Genomic DNA, 20,748 nt, shown 5'->3' on the forward strand with positions numbered 1-20,748 from the left:
ATGAGTATCTTTTTGTTAACTTTATATTATATTGATTGGCTCAAAGCTGAATATTTTACAAGTGATTTTAAAGCCCGTACCTTTCAAAACCCAAGTCAAACCCCAATACAAAAAGATAAAGATCATTTTAATCTTGACACTGTATATGGCTCTGAAGTGTCTTGCAACAGCATGATTAGCGTGAGCTTCTTATATTCTGCTAAGAACCCCACCCTAAAAACTCCCACTAATCATGCTTTAGGAGCTTGAGCCCGGATGGCCGTCATGAACTATGGTAAAAGTGTAACAATGATGACACCAGAAATAATTACTAAAAAGACATATTGGCTACATCTCAGATCAAAAGGGACTGGTGAAAGTCTCACCATTAAACTCCATGCAAAGAAATTTCGACCTTGAGTATTGTCAGGGCATCGATCAACGAGGAGCTTCCGTAAGGAATCCAAACTCCATGCAAGAAATTTCGACGTTGAAATTTTGTGTGGTGAGGAGAAGTTTCAACGTGGCTTCATCTCTGCCTTTCCACCTTTGCCAAAACTTATCGAAGACCAAGAACCGTCGAGCATTTTTTGTTTCATGTAAATTAGTTTCTCTTTAGTGTTTGATACTCCAGCTGTTTCAGTTTATATGTTTAAAGTTTTCCATGCAAATTAAAGAAAATGTTAGATATTCATTTTTATTCGTATTTAACTATTGAAATTCAATAATATTATGAAATAAGTTAGTTTCCTGTTATGAGTTTGTCTCAAATCGGATACGATGACTAGAAAGCAATGACAAAAAGTCTTTGACGGAAGATTCTAGTCGAGTGGTTGATCGGATACGTTGTGTTGACAGCAAAGACAACAAGTCTTTGACGGAAGCTTATAGTCGAGTAATTGGTCGTATACGATGAGTTGACAGCAAAGACAAAAATATTTCACGGAAGCTAGTGGTTGAATACCCTTGCTCCATGATACGTAATCATACACAGTGTTACGTAGCTTCATTATAAAACCCAATCTCATCTGTCCAAACAAAGAATAATACCATCTCATACCCTCTTTCTATATCTCCAATGGAGTCAGCAATCGACACGAACTCATCCATGCACGACCAGACCGAGACAGAGTTTGGGAAGAATAAGAAACGGTACCAAGACCTGATCGCTACGTTTCCTCATGAGAAAGGCTGGAGACCTAAAGCTCCCTTGATTGAATACGGTGGTCACTGGTTTATTCAGCTTCTCCTTGAAGGCTGTCTCCACGCGCAAGAGTTCTTCCAAGCGCGACCCATTGACTTCCTTGTCTGTAGCTACCCAAAGACAGGAACCACATGGCTCAAAGCTCTCACTTCCGCTATAGCCAACCGCTCTCGCTTCGACGATTCCTCAAACTCTCTCCTGAAACGTAACCCTCACGAGCTTGTTCCTTTCATTGAGATGGAGTTCCCTTTCTTCCCTGATATTGATGTTCTAAAGGACAAAGAGAACACTCTATTTGCCACTCATCTGCCTCATGGGTTATTACCCGAGTCGATTTCCAAGTCAGGTTGCAAGATGGTTTACATCTGGAGAGACCCAAAAGACACTTTCATCTCCATGTGGACTTTCTTCCAAAAGCAAAAGGTAGACAATGGCCCTCTCAATAGTCTTGAGGAGTCTTTTGATATGTTCTGTCGAGGTCTTTCCGGCTATGGTCCTTATCTGGATCATGTCTTGTCGTATTGGAAAGCTCACCAAGAAAATCCAAATCAGATCTTGTTCCTCAAGTATGAGAAAATGAGATCTGATCCTTTGCCGTATGTGAAGAAACTGGCTGAGTTTATGGGTTATGGATTCACAGCTGAGGAAGAGAAGGAAGAGGTTGTTGAGAAAGTTGTGAGTCTTTGCAGTTTCGAGACGTTGAAGAATCTTGAACCCAACAAAGGGGAGAAAGACCGAGAGGATCGTCCTTGTATATATAAGACTAGTGCCTACTTCAGGAAGGGAAATGTAGGAGACTGGCAGAACTACCTGACTCCAGAGATGGTAGCTCGAATCGATGGATTGATGGAAGAGAAATTCAAGGGCACCGGTTTGCTTGAATTTGGTAAGTAACCGGTTCTTGTACCGAGCGATGATGGATCCTTTATATGCTTCTTTACAACAGAAGTTGGCTCCCTTTTCTCATTTTGCTTCCATATGCATCAATTTAAGAATAAGTATTGTATCTAGGAAAAATAATTTGTTTGTGAAGCCAATCGTCTTTGGCTACATATGCATTAAGTTAAGAATTATTTGTATCTAGAAAAAAAGAATTTGCTTGCTTAGCCAATCATCTTTGGCTGATGTGTGCAAAGTCTTGATCTACTGCAATTTATGTTTCAGTTTCATCTCCGTTCGTTCAGAGATAAAAGCTATGTGATTAAATGTTTTTTAGAAAGGTCCTTATGCCAAGCAATTAGGATCATACATCAAAGCTGATACATACAACAAATACATGAAGAACAAAACAGAGCATCCTCTGTTTCTAACCAAATTCTAATGGACCTGGATAAATCAAGGAAAACCCCAAAAACCCATCAGTACATAATTAACTATTTTGCAAGCGCCAGATGTAAAACAAGCACAACAACATGTGAACATGATAATTCAATCCATTCAAGTACTGAAATAAAAAATATTAATAAAGAAGTGTCTTAGGATCCTTAATTAATATGTCTCAATCTCCAAACAATCAAAAACACTCTCAGACAATCCATTTTATGACATTATATAGCATCTCCAGTTGTGACTGCAAGAAACAACAACACACAACAACACAACAGCTTAGGGTGATTGTTTTACCCTACCATCGGAAAACATATCTTTATGGGTGATAGTGGTTTATTAGTGATTTACAATAATCACAAAATATGGTAAACCGATTCATACCGCTTAACTCTCAAAATTAAAAGTTCGTTCCATCTAACGTTTGCTGGGCGCAATGGAATAATAAAACCATTCTTTAAAAAAATATTTTCAAAAATTAAAATAAATATTAAATTAAAGTTCAAATATTATAATAAAAATATAAAAATATCTTTTATATTTTCTACTGACTAAAAAATTTCATAATTTATATTATAAGAGCTTTAAACAAAATTATTTTGTAAAATATTAATCATTAATATACAAATGTAAATCAAACAAAATATTTCTAAATAAAATATTAATCTTCATAGAGAATAAAATTATTTATTAAAAATTTAAAGTTTATCTAAACTACTTTTTAATAAATGTAATATTATTATTCATTATATTAATTTAATATTATTTTATTATAATAATATGATTTTGATATTTTTATTGTTAATTTATTATTAAATTGATATTGTATCTATTAGTCAACCAGTCATATATAAGTATTCTGTATACGCATATATTGTTAACGATATGTCATTTGTACATATTGCTTAATAACACTTGAAACTACCCGTATATGCAAACTCATGTATCCGCACACGCAACTACAACATGTAAATAAGTCAGATCTTTAATCTAAAGATATTTTATTATAACTATAAAACTAGATCTTCGCCTAGACTTTGAAATAGCATAAATATTTTTACAAAATTAATTTACTAAAATATTTTTTTTTGTTTTAAATATCTGATTTTATTAATATGTTGAGTAGTTTGGTTTGTTTATTTTTTTAATAAACACACTTAATTTTGTTTGGAGTAAAATTGTATGATTTTTAAAATATAATAGGTTTAGTTATTGAATTTTGATAACTTAGTATTATATTTAATTGTTAAAATTTTAAAAAATTCTCCTTGAAATGGTACTTATTTATCTGTCTCTTAATATAATTATTATTTGAAATAATATAGTTATTACTTAAAGTGTCATACTTCAGTTTATTATAGTTGAAAATGTTTAAATTTCCAAATTTAATGTTTTATAATAAAAATAATCTGTTATATTCGTTTAGTCTCTCTTGCACTTGATAAATATTCTGCATATTTGATGAAATAACACGTAAAAATTGTAACTGTAAAAACATAAACTCTAGTTGACATACCATACAATAATATGATAAATATGATATAATCTTAATATTTTATTTTTATCAAGTAATGGTATATTAGTCTAATTTTTTTATTTCTATGTCACAAAAGTGCATTTATTTTTTTGGTCGCTTATATAGGAAAAACTTCAGAGTTAAACATGATTAGTTGGAATATTGGACGGATAAGTGACCTACCAAAAAATGATTCGTGAAACTATGTTAGTGATACCAAAACACGGAGAAAATTCATGAAATGATTGAAGGAACAATCAAAAATTATTTCTATGCTCTGAAAATTAACGACCCCGACTGTCAGAACATGGTGGGTCCACATGCCTAAAGAGAGCGAAGTTGGTACCTAGGATGGGCGGATCTGTATGAGCGACTGTCGGACACGGACATGAGAATTACATGCACAATCTTCAGTAAGGATGAAATACGAAAGCCATTGGCGTTGTTAAAGGCTCTGCAAAAGTGTGGTTCTTAAAGGCAAATCATTAAGTTTTGAAATATGGTCCTTAATTTAACTCGACTTATGTAATAAAAAAGTTAGACATGTGAAGAACATAATCTGAATTTCAAAGAGAAAGAACTCATATGCAACCACTAGCGAACATTCTGAGATTTTCCATGACACCTTCTGAAACTAAAAGAAATCTTAAGGCAGTCTTATATTTGTGGATAGCAAACAAAATATGATATCTTTTCATTGAAAAATCAAGTAAAAAAACATATCTCCTATAAATTATTTGAGAAGTGATTTGATTATGTGTCATTATTTTTTAACTAATATTTCAATAAATTCAATTAATTTTATTAAAATTTACAATTTTTGTATAGAAAACATCAAAATTTTATCTTTGTGAAACAATTTTTTTTCTAAAACTTCTATTTTAATGAAACGGAGGGAGTATATACTTTTATAAATTTATATTTTAGGCAATATTTTTTAAATATTATAATAACTAATAACTTGTACATCAACCATAAAGTAATTTTTTGTCAAGATTTTTGAAATATAATAATAACTCATTTTTATTTATGTTTCTGAAATTTGGTATAAATATATAATATATATTTTATCAAAATTATTTGTAAGTGTGTCTTATATATTTTATCAAAATTATTTGTAAGTGTGTCTTACTGATATAAAACTCAACATTATGAAACAATTTTTTTTGTGGATAGTTAATTGCTGAAATTTTATTTAAAAATTTATCTGTTTATTAAGTAAATTATTAAGTAAATAAAAAATTTATTTTACCAGTTTAACATATTTTAACTAACAACGAATTTTATAGGACTAGAGGCGATTTTTTATAGCTTTTTTACATTTAAAATTAAGACTTTTTAGTGAAGTTCCATTAACAAGCAAAGTAGCATATATGGAGAGATACGTGATTGAAATACATTTGTATTATACTAAGCAAGCAGGTTCCTAATCATATATTATATAAAAATAACAATTCAGTTTTTAGGTCCTTATCATTTCTTTTAATTGGCCTAGTAGTTTTTTTTTTTTTTGCTAAAAATTGACTTTAGTAGTGTTCAGAAAAGTATAATACAACAGTGAGGAATAACTTTCATTTTTTGTTGGTCCAATTTCATTTTCATGAAAATCTCAAAGAGGAAATTAGAAGATGAGATTGGCAAAGCTCGTCTCTCACCATTTATACATCTTGTATTTCTAAAAGAAATCAAACCTTATATATGAGCTTGCATCCTCAAATCATTTTCCATGATGGAAGCCCGTCTCAAAGCTATACTTAGGTCAATAGTAAGAAACATGAATAAACGACGAAGAAATTACTCTGCCATCAACACGAATTGAAAAGGCGATGATATGAGGAGATAACACTCGGATCCAAAATATAGTTGAAACTAATTCAAAACTTATTAATCCAAAAAAATGAGTTAGAAACTCACTTTTATCGGAAACAAAACATCAAAAAGAGAAAGATATATAAACAAAGAAAAACTTCAACACTAGGCTGATGGTCAATGTTTAAAAGCTTTTACGTTAGGTTTGAGTTTCGCTTTCTTGAAAATGCATTTTCTTGCAAATTATAGGATGAAATATGCTTATCGATAGAGTTTTGCAAGCAAAGTCGTTTGTTGTGGCCGTGTGCTGCAAAGAGAGATTGTCCATCGAGCACGTCGTACATGTAGAACCGTCCGTCGATCCGAATGTACGGGTAGAGCTACATCATTCAGCTACATCATTCATGGAATCGTCGTACATGAAGTTGTTGATCTGTATCATATATGTTATAAATAGTAGATCATCATATGTAATATAAATAGAGGTTATGTTAACGTAAAAAATGATTATGTAATAATGTAATTGATATTTGACAAGTGTTAAAAACAAACAAAATCCAAATGAATTACCCAAAAATTCGAATTAGAAATAAAATCTAGCTCGCTGAACAATTTGGTTGAGGAAGAGAAAATTTAGTTGTATAAGTTAATTATTTTTTATTTTTAGAGCATATATACTATATAGAAATGAACACATAAGAAAAACACACATTCATAAATCTATTTTTAATTTTTATATAAAAATACATATTTTTAATTTTTATATAAAAAGACATAGTTTAGATTCCTTAAAAGTATAATAAATAGAAACAAGCAAATAATAATAATAATAAAATCTATGCAGTTTTAAGATATTTTTAAGATGAAAAAATACACTTATATATTTATTTTTAAGACCTTCAATTTTGAAAGCAATAAATCTAAGAGAAAAAGACTAGGATAGCACCAAACCAAGTTTTTGTTCCCAAAGTAGCATTCAAGGCTCAAAGTCACAAAAATAGGTTTCATTAAAGAGGTAAATATACACTTATACCCCTTGGGTTAATTAATCCAAACCTTAGGGTTTAGAGTTAAGGGGGTGGGGTTTTGGAATTAGGGTTTAAAATTTTATAAAAAATAAATACTAAAATAAAAATAAAAATTTTAAAAACAGTTTCAAAAAGTATTTTTAAATTATAAAAAGAAAATTTGAAAAAAAAATAAAAATAAATTTCGAAAAAAAAATTTCAAAAAAAAATTATAAAAATTTCGAATCTGAAAAATATAATCTGAAACTATAAAAAAAATTTCTTTTTTTCATTTTTAATTTTTTTAATTTTTATTTTATTTATTTTTATTTATTTTTGTTTGTTTATTTAATTTTAAACCAAGGGTATTAGGGATATTTTACCCTTTAATGAATGTCATTTTTGTGACTTTCTCCTTCTAGTGTTATTTTTGTGACATAAACTTCAAAAGGTGCTATTATTGACAATTGCCCTAAATCTAACTTTACATCAAATATGATACCGCTTTTTAAATCTACCTGTAAAAGTAACTATTCTAGTAATACCTTAAGTTTATTATTAAAAATATAAAATTAACCCTCATAAATCATATATAAAATTTTGAGAATTATTTTATAGAAGTTTTTATAAACTCAATCTCACCTCATAATCACTAAATCCTAAACTTAAATGTTAATCTATTTTTGATTGCGTCTATTTTTTTTTTTTAAATTCCAATTTATCGTATTTCGAACAAATTCTCTAATTCTTTTACTATTTTAGTTTTCTTTGATTATTTACTTTGCTAAACTAAAGCTGAAAGGCCAATTAAATGAAAAAATGAAAGAAATTTGACTGAAGAAAATTAAAAAAGAAAAAAAAAAGAAAGAAAATTGACTAAAAGAGTCCTAAACGCTACACCTTACCGCACTAGATCCCAACAACCATCTCTCAACCCGTCACCAGTCACACACATGGTCTTTCATCAGACCCACTCTCTCTCTCCTCTCTCTCTAGCGATCACACTTGACAACCTCTCGGATCGGATCTTTCGTCTATCGAAGCAGCTCTAACATCTCGCACTCTCCTCCAATTCTGAACGATTAGGGTTTCATTTTTGCTTTCTCTCGTGAATTCAAAGATGGTGTTTCGCTTCGAAATCGTCTGTTTCAGTGCCGGCGGCGGGTGAAACTCGTCTCTCCTAGTGGGGAATTCGCAGTTTATCCGGCGCAAGTGAGCTCTAGAGATGGAGGCTTCACCTGCAAAGTTCTTCTTCGGCTTCCTGATTGTTTCCATCTTCTTGTGGATGATCTTCATGTGAGCCACTCTCCCTTCAAGAGTTTGCCTTTATAGCTGATTACAAGTGCTTACTCGATTCTGTATACGTTACTTTGGTGTTTAGTGTTTTAGTAGTGAGATTGTTTTTTTTTCTCAGACTGTGTTCAAGGTTCTTTGCGTGGATTCTTAGCCGAGTGCTGGGAGCATCTGTTGTGTTCCGTGTTGGCGGTTGGAAGTGCCTCAAGGATGTCGTGGTTAAGTTTAAAAAGGTGAGACCTGAAAACTCTGTGTAATCATCTAATCACTGTTAAATCAGATCAATGTAGTGTGGATTGCATCTGTTAAGAGTGGGTTGCATCTCTGCTATGTAGCTAAGAAATAATGTTTCTGTGGACTATTCATCAAAGCACTATTGTCAAGAGAGAGCAAAAATGTTCCTTTAGAAGCTTAGTGGATTGAATCTGTTCTCTATGTAGCTAAGAAAGAATGTTTCTGTAAACTTTTCGTTAAAGCACTATTGCCAAGGAAAAACAGAACTGTTTCTGTAGCAGCTTGATTGATTCAAATCAATGTAGCTATGAAAGATTGTCTCTGTGGAAGACCAATGTAGTTTTATTTCATCTCTGCTTTTTACATTCTGTAGCAGACCGTCTTGTTAGTATCAACTTTTTTGCATGATTGTTTCTACTTGGACAATGGTTCGTTGCTAATGTTTTTGTTTTGAGACGACTGTAAAGTTATCTCAAAGATGATTTTCTTCTGGTTTGAGTGTTTTTCTAGGGTGCTATTGAGTCTGTGTCTGCTGGTGAAATTAAACTTAGTTTACGACAGTCCTTGGTCAAACTCGGCGTTGGTTTTCTTTCTAGAGATCCAAAAGTGCAAGTCTTGATATGTGATCTTGAAGTTGTAATGAGGTCATCGACTTCAACAAAAAATGTACCCAAAGCCAAAAGTCAGAAACCTCGTACTTCAGGCAGGGGAAAATGGATGGTGGTTGCTAATGTTGCAAGGTTTCTTTCAGTTTCTGTCGCAGATATGGTTGTCAAGGTAATTAGTTTGAGTTAACTATCTTTCTTCGTATGCAGTACTGAGATTTGATTGTCTTTTGGTAGAGATATGTGGAAACTATTTTGTAATAAACTATGTGTAATGCAGACCCGAAAGGCAATAGTTGAAGTCAAAGAACTGAAGTTAGATATATCTAAGGATGGTGGAACAAAGCCCAATCTATATGTTAAGCTGCATGTAATACCGATTCTGGTTCACTTATGTGAATCACGCATGATGTCTGATGAGTCTTCTAGCATAGGCTTTGAAAGGTGTACTGCTTCCCAAACGTCTTCTGCCACATCAGACAGATCCTCTGCTGCATTATTTTGTGATGAATTCTCTCTTTCTACCGAGTTTGGACATGACAGGTACCTGCTTAAATGGACTACTTTGTAGACTTTTTTGGATACTTGCACTTGTCTAGATTCATGTCGTCTTATGTTTCAGAAGATAAATCCTTACTCAATCAGTGGTTTACTCATTTTTTGTTCTTTTTTCTGAAATAGGGCTGTAGGAATTGTTTCACGAAATGTGGAAATTGTATCTGGAGATGTAACTCTGACTTTTGATGAGGATTCGTTTCCTAAGAGCAAACATTCATCATCTACTGTCCATTCAGATGATGTTGTAAGGTCAACTAGTGTTACTTCATCCGCCAAGAAATCGGATAAAGAGCATAAGCTGGTGGCAGCACTTGCAAAATATTCTCCATCTTTTCCTGAAAAGGTTAGTTAGTTTGCCTAATGAACTTGGCCAAATATTTTACGTTTCTGTGAGTCTGCATTATTGAAAAGATTTTACTTGTCTTCTGAGTCTGAAACTATCTAACCTCCACTGACGGTGTGGTCTTACTGACCAGGTTTTATTCATATTACCCAAACTGGATGTGAGATGTGTCAATCGAGAACATGATCTCGTTGCTGAGAATAACATCACAGGAATCCAACTTACGAGTGTTAAGTCAAAATCTTTTGAGGACACAGGGGAGAGTACACGTCTTGATGTTCAGATGGAACTCAGTGAGATTCATGTATGGTTGTGTTAGCTCTTTCAGATATATGATTTCTGTATCTTTTTTTTATCTACTAATGCTGCGCTCTTGTGTTTCTTGCAGCTTTTTAGAGAAGCTAAGTCCTCTGTTTTGGAGATAATGAAAGTTGATGTGGTCTCTTTTATCTACATCCCAATTCAGGTTTGGAATCTTATGAAAAGTATACATATTTTATTCTATTTTTAAAAGCCCTTTGCATTTGAATCAATACTCTTGACTTGTGAATGCTAGGTCTATTTGCTTGTTTCCTTACAACTGACTTAGGTTTCTGTTTGTAGTTTTAGTTTGTATCATATGTATTCATCCAGAACGGGAAGTCTGTTTTGTTGGTATGCATCAGTTTGAGTTATACTTTCGAAAGCTTGTAAATTTATACTGTTACATATTCTCTCTTTTCAGCCGGTTCTGCCAGTAAGAGCTGAAGTTGATATAAAGCTGGGAGGTACACGATGCAACCTATTCATTTCTAGGCTACAGCCGTGGTTGCGTCTTCATTTCTTGAAAAAGAAAAAACTGGTGCTTCATGTTCCCACTCACACACTGGAGAAATCAAAAGCTGCTGATACGAAAGCCATTATGTGGACAGGCACAGTTTCAGCCCCTGAGATGGCTGTTATACTCTATGGTATTGATGATTTACCGGTGTATCATGTAAGTCACGTAATTACACAATTTTGGTTAAACTTAGACTTCATAGATAAGTGAACTTAAATGCAGTCATGAGAAATTGCAGTAAGCCTTTTCACTTGCGTGATTTAATTCTTTAGTTATGCAACATGAATTTTGTTTTACTATATGCTAAACAGTATTTTGTTCTTGGTGTTTGATATGCAGTTTTGTTCGCAGTCGTCGCATGTGTTTGCAAATAACATTTCGAGTATGGGCACAGCAATTCATGTTGAACTTGGTGAACTGAATCTGCATTTGGCAGATGAGTACCAGGAATGCTTTAAAGAAAACCTTTTCGGAATAGAGCCGAACTCTGGTTCGTTGATGCATATAGCAAAGCTTAGCTTGGATTGGGGAAGAAGAGACAGAACATCATCTGACGAGGTTAGTTGCAGAAGTAAATTGGTACTCTCAGTAGACGTGACAGGAATGGGTATATACTTTTCTTTCAAGCGTGTTGAATCTGTCATAACAAATGCTATGTCCTTCAAAGCTCTCTTCAAGACATTATCTGTTGCTGGCAAAAAGATGAATCAAACTGGAGGAGTGCAACCAGCCAAAGGATCTGGGAAAGGAACTAGGCTAGTGAATCTGAATCTTGAACGTTGTTGTGTGACTTTCTGTGACGACACAGGATTGGATAATACAGTTATTGAAGACCCTAAAACCGTCAATTATGGATCACAAGGTGGCCGAGTTACGTTTAGTTCATTAGCTGATGGTAGACCACGCACAGCGAACGTAGCGTCTACTGCTTCTGAAGAATGTAAAAGACTGAAGTACTCGGTTTCTCTTGAAATATCACAGTTTAGCCTTTGTCTCAACAAGGATAAACTCTCGGTGCAAATGGATCTTGGAAGAGCAGTATCCATCTATCAGGAGTATTTGGAGGAGCATAAACCTTGTTCAAAGGTCAAGTTGTTTGATATGCACAACGCAAAGCTTGTACGTCGATCTGGTGGTCTTAATGACATAGATGTGTGTTCTCTCTTCAGTGCTACTGATATTTCACTGGGTTGGGAACCTGATGTTCATCTATCTTTCTATGAACTGTTTTTACGGTTGAAATCCCTGGTTTATGCGCAAAAGCTTAAGGAACAGGAAAGGGTGGGCAGATCTAGTGTGAAAGATGGTGGCTCGGGTGAAGAAAGAAATCTATCCAATTCTGCTGACAAGCAGAAGAAAAAGGAATCTATGTTTGCTATTGATGTGGAAACTTTGACGATATCAGCTGAGGTAGGAGATGGGGTAGAGGTTAAATTGGAGGCGCAATCAATTTTTTCTGAGAATGCGTGTATAGGAGTCCTTCTTGAGGGGCTTATGCTTGCTTTTAATGGATCTCGAGTGTTGAAAACTACAAGAATGCAAATATCAAGAATCCCTGCTGCCTCGTCTAGTGTGTCTGATGCAGTCCCTGTAATGACAAGTGGTCCTTGGGACTGGGTAGTACAAGGTCTTGATGTGCACATTTGTATGCCATACAAATTACAGTTGCGTGCCATAGATGATTCGATTGAGGACATGTTGCGAGCCTTGAGACTTATAACTGTAGCGAAAAGTAAAAACCTGTTTCCAGGAAAGAGAGAAAGCTCGAAGCCTAAGAACAAGAAATCTAGCCCAAAATTTGGCCGCATAAGATTTGGCATACGCAGGCTAACCGCATATATTGAGGAAGAACCAATTCAAGGTTGGCTTGATGAACACTATCATCTGGTGAAGAAGGAAGCCTGCGAGTTGGCTGTCAGATTGAAATTTCTTGAAGATTTTATCCAAAAAGCTACCCAGTCTCCTAAAGGTGCTGAAACAAGTGATCCTACAGATGAAAGAAAGATGCTTTTTGATGGGGTTGAAATTGATGTCCAGGATCCTTCAGCTATTAACAAAGTGAAGGATGAGATTCATAAACGGTCTTTTCAATCGTATTATCAGGCATGCCAGGGTTTAGCATCCTCAGAGGGTTCAGGTGCCTGTACGGAAGGATTCCAGGCAGGTTTTAAGCCAAGTACTGCTAGAACCTCTCTTCTCTCTGTTTGTGCCACAGATTTTGATTTAAGCGTGACGGCAGTTCATGGTGGTGATGCTGGTTTGATGGAAGTCTTGAAGAAGCTTGATCCTATATGTCAAGAAAACGACATACCCTTTTCAAGGTTATATGGAAGCAATGTTGACTTGAAAACTGGAAGCTTGGTAGTTCAGCTAAGAGATTACACACTTCCTCTTCTCTCTGGCACTTCTGGCAAATGTGAAGGTCGTATTGTGCTGGCTCAGCAGGTATGGTTATTTTCTTGTTATCTTTTCGTTTCCCATGCAATATGTTTGATTTGTTATCTCTGTTTATGATTGTTATTTGTTTTAGTTTTTTTTTTCTAACCCACAGCTTTCTGGTTATGACCTCAATTGACTGATTATATGACTCATGACTGCTTGTTATTGTTCTTTTAAATTAGGCAACGTGTTTTCAGCCACAAATTTCCCAAGACGTATTTGTAGGCAGATGGAGAAAAGTGCGAATGTTCCGGTCAGCAACTGGGACAACTCCACCGATGAAGACCTACTCAGATCTGCGCATACACTTTGAACAAGGACAAGTTTCCTTTGGAGTTGGATATGAACCGGCTTTTGCAGACATTAGCTATGCTTTCACAGTTGCTCTTCGGAGAGCGAATCTGAGTCATAGAGGTCCAGGTATTCTACCCACCGTTAAAAAAGAACGAAGCTTACCTTGGTGGGATGATATGAGAAACTATGTTCATGGCAATATCAGTTTATCTTTTTCTGAATCAAAATGGGATGTTCTTGCTACAACGGATCCATATGAGAGTCTTGATAAACTTCAAATAGTGACTGGTCCTATTGAACTTCAGCAGTCAGATGGTCGTTTGTTTGTCAATGCTAAAGACTTCAAGATAAAGCTGAGCAGTCTGGAGAGTTTGATTAGCCGACACTCTTTAAAAATTCCAGTTGGCACCTCTGGAGGTGCATTTATTGAAGCCCCTGCATTTAATCTTGAAGTCACAATGGACTGGGAATGTGAGTCTGGGGATTCTTTGAATCATTACCTATATGCATTTCCATCTGAAGGAAAGCCTCGTGAGAAGGTCTTTGATCCGTTCAGATCAACATCACTCTCGCTTCGGTGGAATTTCTCCCTTAGACCTGAAAAGTTTCACCAGTCTTCCTCAGGTACTGAGCATCCAACAGACACTGCAGTTCTCTGCAGCTCGCAAGACCAGCCTGAGACACCAACAATGAATCTCGGAGCTCATGATTTGGCATGGATACTTAAGTTCTGGGGTTTAAATTACTATCCTCCTCATAAGTTACGTTCTTTCTCCAGATGGCCTAGGTTTGGTGTCGCAAGAAGTGCAAGATCAGGAAATTTATCTCTGGACAAGGTGATGACGGAATTTATGCTCCGTGTAGATGCCACTCCTTCCTTGATAAATTACATGCCTTGGGACTCTGACGATCCTGCCAAAGGATTGAGTTTTAACATGTCAAAGCTAAAATACGAACTGTGCTATAGTCGCGGGAAGCAAAAATATACATTTGAATGCAAGCGAGATGTGCTTGACCTTGTATATCAAGGTCTTGATCTTCACGTGCCTAAGGCTTTTCTTAACAAAGATGAGCATCCTTACGTTCCAGCAGGCATTCAGGTTTTGAGAAAAAGCTCCCAAAATGCTTTGATAGACAGAGTACCCTCTGGAAAGGACCATAAGAGGAATGAGAAGCATCGCGATGAAGGGTTTCTATTGTCTTCTGATTATTTTACAATCAGAAGGCAGGCCCCAAAAGCTGATCCTGAAAGACTATTGGCATGGCAAGAGGCTGGAAGAAGAAATCTGGAGATGACGTATGTGAGGTCTGAGTTTGAGAATGGAAGCGAGAGTGATGAACATATACGATCAGACCCTAGTGATGATGATGGATACAATGTTGTCATTGCTGACAATTGTCAACGGGTCTTTGTTTATGGCCTCAAACTCCTGTGGACAATTGCAAATAGAGATGCTGTTTGGTCTTTTGTTGGTGGAATATCGAAAGCATTTGAGCCACCGAAACCTTCTCCGTCTCGTCAGTATACACAGAGAAAGATTCTTGAAGAGAGTCAAGAGGAATCTTGTCTGGAAACACATCAAGGGGAAACGTTGAAATCTTCTCCAAGCCCAGGTAGGAACCTCCCTTCTCAGCCTATGGAGATGGAAGAACCTCTTTCATCACCGTCGCATTCAGTGAAAATTGAGAAATCATACGACAGAGCTGGTATGTCATGATTTAATAATTAACAACGTTGGTTTCTGTTTTTTTTTTCTTACTCATTTCTCAAAGAACTGAAATTTCTCGGAGAACTTGCTGGTTCAATAACGATGTTATTTACTTATTCACATTTGACCTCGATCTAGGTAATCCTGAGACCAGTGAATCTGAGGAAGATGGGACTCGTCACTTCATGGTGAATGTCATTGAGCCACAGTTTAATCTTCACTCAGAAGATGCTAATGTAAGTAATTATCGTCGTATAAGAATGCACAATTAACACCATTACCTACTTTAGAGCGTTGGAACAGTATTAGTATTTACTTATTAGGTTAATCTAGCTGGCATTTAAACTTCTCTCGTAGCATATATTAGAGCTAACAAGCTGTGTGATGCATATAGTTAACCAACAAAACTGACATGATATTCATGGTTATTAAAAAAGAGTTTTCTTACCGGCTGATAAACCTCACTTTGATGAATAACAGGGTCGCTTTCTGCTTGCTGCTGTTAGTGGTCGTGTTCTAGCACGATCTTTTAATTCCATTATGCGTGTTGGTGTGGAAGTAATTGAGCAGGCTCTTGGCACTGGAAGTGCCCAGGTTCCAGAATGTAGTCCTGAAATGACTTGGACTCGGATGGAATTTTCTGTAATGTTAGAGCATGTGCAGGCCCATGTTGCTCCAACTGACGTTGACCCAGGTGCTGGGTTGCAGTGGCTCCCAAAAATTCGCAGAAACTCGCCAAAAGTGAAACGTACTGGTGCTTTACTTGAAAGGGTCTTCATGCCTTGTGACATGTTCTTAAGGTATACAAGACACAAAGGTGGAAATCCTGATTTAAAGGTAACGCCATTTCTAATAGTATTTTTTTGGGAGGTTAAAATTTCCCTATAGTGTTTGAACTTCCGTTTCAGAATCTTTTCAGAACCTAATTCTTCTGCCTTTGCAGGTGAAACCACTAAAAGAGCTCACTTTCAATTCACACGATATAACCGCTACGATGACGTCTCGGCAATTCCAGGTTATGCTGGATGTTCTGACTAACCTTCTCTTTGCAAGGCTTCCAAAGTGAGTTCTGAAACCTGAATAAAATTAAAGGGGAAACCCATAGATTTCATGTCAATATCGTCCACTTTCTCTTGTTTATTGCCGTAACTAGCTTGAAATAAACGTATGTTCCGTAAGTGCTTTTTAGAATCAATATCACTTCAATCCACCAATGACTAGGGAAAATCTTCATGTACATTTTAGCCGTGTTTAGTTTTTGAAGTTCTCTAGCATTAAGGAGGGTATTCTTTGATAATTCAGGCCTCGGAAAAGTAGTCTCCAGTGTCCTACTGAAGATGAAGATGTTGAAGAGGAGGCTGATGAGGTAGTTCCATATGGAGTTGAAGAGGTAGAACTTGCTAAAATCAACCTTGAAGAGAAAGAGCGAGCGCGAAAGTTGCTTCTTGATGATATTAGAAAATTGTCTTATTGTTCTGACAATATTGATGACACACATATGGAAAGGGAAGGTGAATTGTGGATGATAAGTACCAGAAGATCCATACTGGTAAGACTCCACAGAAAGAAGTATATTTAGAAGCTATATTAATATAGAACGATGATAGTGTGAAGAAACCTCCGTTTTAGCCATTAAACTCTGTTTTTGACAGTGTGCAACTATTCAGTAAAGAGATTTAGTTCGTCCTAAGCGTCATCCTTTTTGTTTTCTTTTGATATTCTTGAAAATAATTATGTGAAATTTATTTCATTGTGACAATATACACTTGATGTTGCATTTTGTTTGTTTTAGGTGCAAGGATTAAAGAAAGAGCTCTTATATGCACAGAAATCTAGAAAGGCTGCTTCTGTATCTTTAAGAATGGCACTGCAGAAGGCTGCACAGCTGCGACTGATGGAGAAAGAAAAGAACAAAAGTCCATCATACGCTATGTGCATTTCCTTGCAGATCAATAAGGTTGTTTGGAGCATGCTTGTAGACGGTAAATCCTTTGCTGAAGCGGAGATAAATGACCTGGTAAGTTCATGGATATCATGTTTCGTTATTCACCATCACTATTTTAGAATGTGGAATGATGAGAGTCAGCGAGAAATTTGGTTAGAATCTTTCCTCAATCAACTTAGTTCATTTCTGACTTAACCTAGTCTATTTAAATGAATGTGTATATGCAGATTTATGACTTTGATCGAGACTACAAGGACATTGGCGTTGCTCGATTCACGACCAAGTCCTTTGTTTTGAGGAACTGTCTGCCTCATGCAAAGTCGGATATGCTTTTATCAGCATGGAATCCTCCAACCGAGTGGGGAAGGTACGTTTCTTTTTTGGTGCTTATCATATCACATGCTTTGCTAAGCATTTGAATTCTGGATGATGGGTTCTTAGTTGCACTGGGAAAGGTTTTGATAGCGTAAAATAGATCAATGGAATAGTAGGGCTATCAAACTACGCAGCTTAAACTTAAACTTGAGTACTTGTTAATTTGACGCTGGTTCTGACATCTGACTTTGGAAATGTGGTTCCTGTCTCTTCCCACATATGCTCGAAGAGACTAAAGGCACTCGAACTTTGTATTAGAGTTCTGACAAGTGAAATTCATTAGAAGTGACCTTTAATTTTAATTTGCAGGAAATTCATGCTTCGTGTTGATGCAAAGCAAGGAGCACCAAAAGATGGACACTATCCTCTTGAGCGTTTCCATGTAATTATCTTTTTCTCTTTCAATGATTCGCTAGGAGATTTTATGTTATGACGCTGTATTATATTTTTTAGTTGAACTATGTCTGCTTATTGTGTGCTATTTAAAATTTGTTGGATAATACCCACAAATCTTGTAGGTGGAGATTTACCCCCTAAGGATCCATTTGACAGAAACAATGTACAGAATGATGTGGGAGTATTTCTTCCCAGAGGAAGAGCAGGATTCACAAATGCGACAGGTTACAAACGCATCACAATTCAACTTCTCTATGGAAATGCTGATAATTATTAAAGTTTGTATTGAATGTTTGTTGGTTAACTTTCTTTCCTGCAGGAAGTTTGGAAAATTTCCACGACAGCTGGCTCAAAACGTGTAAAGAAAGGGCTAGCAGGTGATTCTTCTACAACTAGTCACTCCGCTGTTGAAGCATCTCGCAGGAGTTCTGAATCACTCTCTGCTTCTGCGACAACGCTGTCACAAAGCAATGCTGACTCTGTTCAAGTAGGCTTTTTCACCTGAGTGAAAGTTCTGAATGTATTTCTTTTTACTGATTTTCTTGCATATTGTTTGCAGAAATCAAATACGCCAAGCCTAAGGTGTAGTACTGGTGGTTCAGCTCAGGAGTTGAGAACATCTTCTTTCGACAGGACTGGGGGAGAAAATATGGCAGAATCCATAGGTAATGAACTCGTTCTGCATGCTTCTTCCGTGGAACAACAGGAGGATTCCTCTAAACAGAAGCCCAAAGAAACAAAAACCATCAAGCCTGGCCGCTCTTCTCATGAAGAAAAGAAGGCTGGAAAATCACATGAGGAGAAGAAATCTAGGCCTAGAAGGATGATGGAGTTTCACGACATTAGAATAAGTCAGGTGTGTTGGGCTAATCTTTACGACTGCTACTTCGTAAGCTAAGGTCAGAAATTGTGTTGCTTGAATCGGTTTTACATCTTTTCATCTTCAGGTGGAGCTTCTAGTGACCTATGAGGGCTCAAGATTTGTTGTAAATGATCTCAAGTTGTTGATGGATACATTTCACCGTGAGGAGTTCACTGGTACCTGGAGAAGACTCTTTTCTCGTGTTAAGAAACACATCATTTGGGGGGTATTGAAGTCTGTTACAGGAATGCAGGTCAGGAATAGTCCATTTATGAATCCACTTCTAGACTATGAGCACAAGATAAAGCTAACATATCGAATTTTTTCAGGGGAAGAAATTCAAAGACAAATCTCAGAACAACCGTGAATCTGCTGACAATGAACTTATTCTAAGTGACAATGATCACACGGGGAAATCTGATAATCAAGTACCATGGTTTAAGCGTCAAAGCGATGGAGCAGGTGATGGGTTTGTTACTTCTATTAAAGGACTCTTCAATACGCAAAGGCGCAAGGCCAAAGCATTTGTCATGAGAACTATGAGAGGTGAAGCAGAGAATGACTTCCACGGGGAGTGGAGCGACAGTGATGTAGAATTGTCTCCTTTTGCTCGGCAACTAACTATAACAAAATCTAAGACTAAGAGGCTCATCAAACGCCACACTAAGAAATTCCGCCCAAGACCTCAAAGAGGTGAGAGCAACAGTCACATTGGTCGTAACTAAAACTCTCCTTATTCGTTGGACATCCCAACATTATAACTTTGTGTGTTTTTCTGCTTAGGTTCGAGTTCCCAGCAAAGAGAATCACTTCCATCATCTCCGAGAGAGGCCACTGCATTTGAAAGTGGCTATTCAAGCGGAACTTCACCGTATGAGGATTTTCGAGATTAAAATCATTCTGACCGGACAATCAAAATTGTTATCCTTAGCTGAGGGAGGAAGTGATTTTTCTTGTAAATTTTGTATTTTTTCGGCTGCAATAGGGGAATGAAAAAAGAATATATATATTGAGGGAGAGAGGGAGGAAGAGCGATCAACAATATTGTACAGACGTTGGTATATTGAAAAAGAATTTTTAGGCAGAGGTCACACACTATCAATCTTTTGCATTTCTTCACGGTTTACAAAACAGTCCTCACATAATTTGCATAAAAAGCTTCGTGCAAGTGCAAATGGCTGATGGTTTTATGTTGTTGTTCTCGTTGAAGAAAGGATACAAATAAGTAAAAACTTTTAAAAGTTTAATTTATAGGATACTGGAAAATATGAGTTAGACGGCTGATAGCAGATAGATGAAAGAAAAGAGATTTAGACTTTTCTACTATTTATATGAACTGTTTTGATCTTATTCATTTGATGTGTGGATTCTTTCTTGTATTTCGAGAGATCAAGACATACCAGACTAACCCGCATGGCCCGGAAATGCCAGAGTTTGAGCTCCCAAATTTCACGGTAATGGCGGATTTATCAGGTTTCCAAAGAGGTTCATTTCTCACGCTGGTATTTGGGACTCCCACTAGACCCGAGAAAGATCAACATGGCCACACTACGACCATTCTTGGAGAGGATCACTTCCAAACTCCACTCGTGTACTGTAAAGTGCCTTTTGTTTGCCGTTTGCCGGTATAATCAAGCTAATTTATTTAGTTATCTATGGTATGGTGAACTTTTAGAGTTCGGTCTTTGCTCTTCCAAAGAGTTTCTATACAAAAGTCGATGCACTGTGTGCAGAGTTTCTGAGGAATAATTCCACTAGGCCGTCAGCCGGAGCTCGAGTTTCCTGGGCAGATATTTGTAGGTCAAAGAAGGAGGGCGGCCTTGGTCTAAGGAGGCTGGAAGAGTTTGATTTGGTTTTCAGACTTGAGAAATTTTGGAATTTCTTCTCAAACTCTGGCTTTTTATGGGTTGCATGGTTATCTCATAATTGTCTCAGAGTTTTCGACTAGGGTAACGTGAGACAGGCTCCGTGTAACTTCCCCTCCGGTTCCATGATGTGATGTGGTCTGGTTCAAGGAGGAAATCCCTCGTTGCT

General features: G+C 36.2%; 2 protein-coding genes across 2 annotated transcripts; both read left to right on the forward strand.

Moving 5' to 3' along the window:
* The first annotated feature begins 956 nt into the window (after positions 1–956).
* LOC106450229 (cytosolic sulfotransferase 18) lies at positions 957–2,402 on the forward strand. Its single transcript, XM_013891879.3, has one exon. It carries the CDS (start codon positions 1,058–1,060, stop codon positions 2,075–2,077), a length of 1,020 nt encoding a protein of 339 aa, XP_013747333.1. The 5' UTR covers positions 957–1,057; the 3' UTR covers positions 2,078–2,402.
* Positions 2,403–7,791: 5,389 nt separating this feature from the next.
* Positions 7,792–19,810, forward strand: LOC106447360 (protein SABRE). The gene is made up of 23 exons (XM_013889265.3): positions 7,792–8,137; positions 8,256–8,367; positions 8,879–9,145; positions 9,254–9,516; positions 9,655–9,874; positions 10,008–10,178; positions 10,263–10,340; positions 10,599–10,850; positions 11,034–13,139; positions 13,316–15,134; positions 15,275–15,372; positions 15,617–15,973; positions 16,080–16,198; positions 16,439–16,685; positions 16,929–17,153; positions 17,309–17,448; positions 17,766–17,838; positions 17,975–18,076; positions 18,172–18,339; positions 18,412–18,708; positions 18,800–18,967; positions 19,044–19,407; positions 19,498–19,810. Exons 1-23 carry the CDS (start codon positions 8,067–8,069, stop codon positions 19,605–19,607), a joined length of 7,827 nt encoding a protein of 2,608 aa, XP_013744719.2. The 5' UTR covers positions 7,792–8,066; the 3' UTR covers positions 19,608–19,810.
* The last annotated feature ends 938 nt before the right edge of the window (positions 19,811–20,748 follow it).

Source organism: Brassica napus, chromosome A9, assembly GCF_020379485.1.
Source record: "Brassica napus cultivar Da-Ae chromosome A9, Da-Ae, whole genome shotgun sequence".
Taxonomy (NCBI): Eukaryota; Viridiplantae; Streptophyta; class Magnoliopsida; order Brassicales; family Brassicaceae; genus Brassica; species Brassica napus.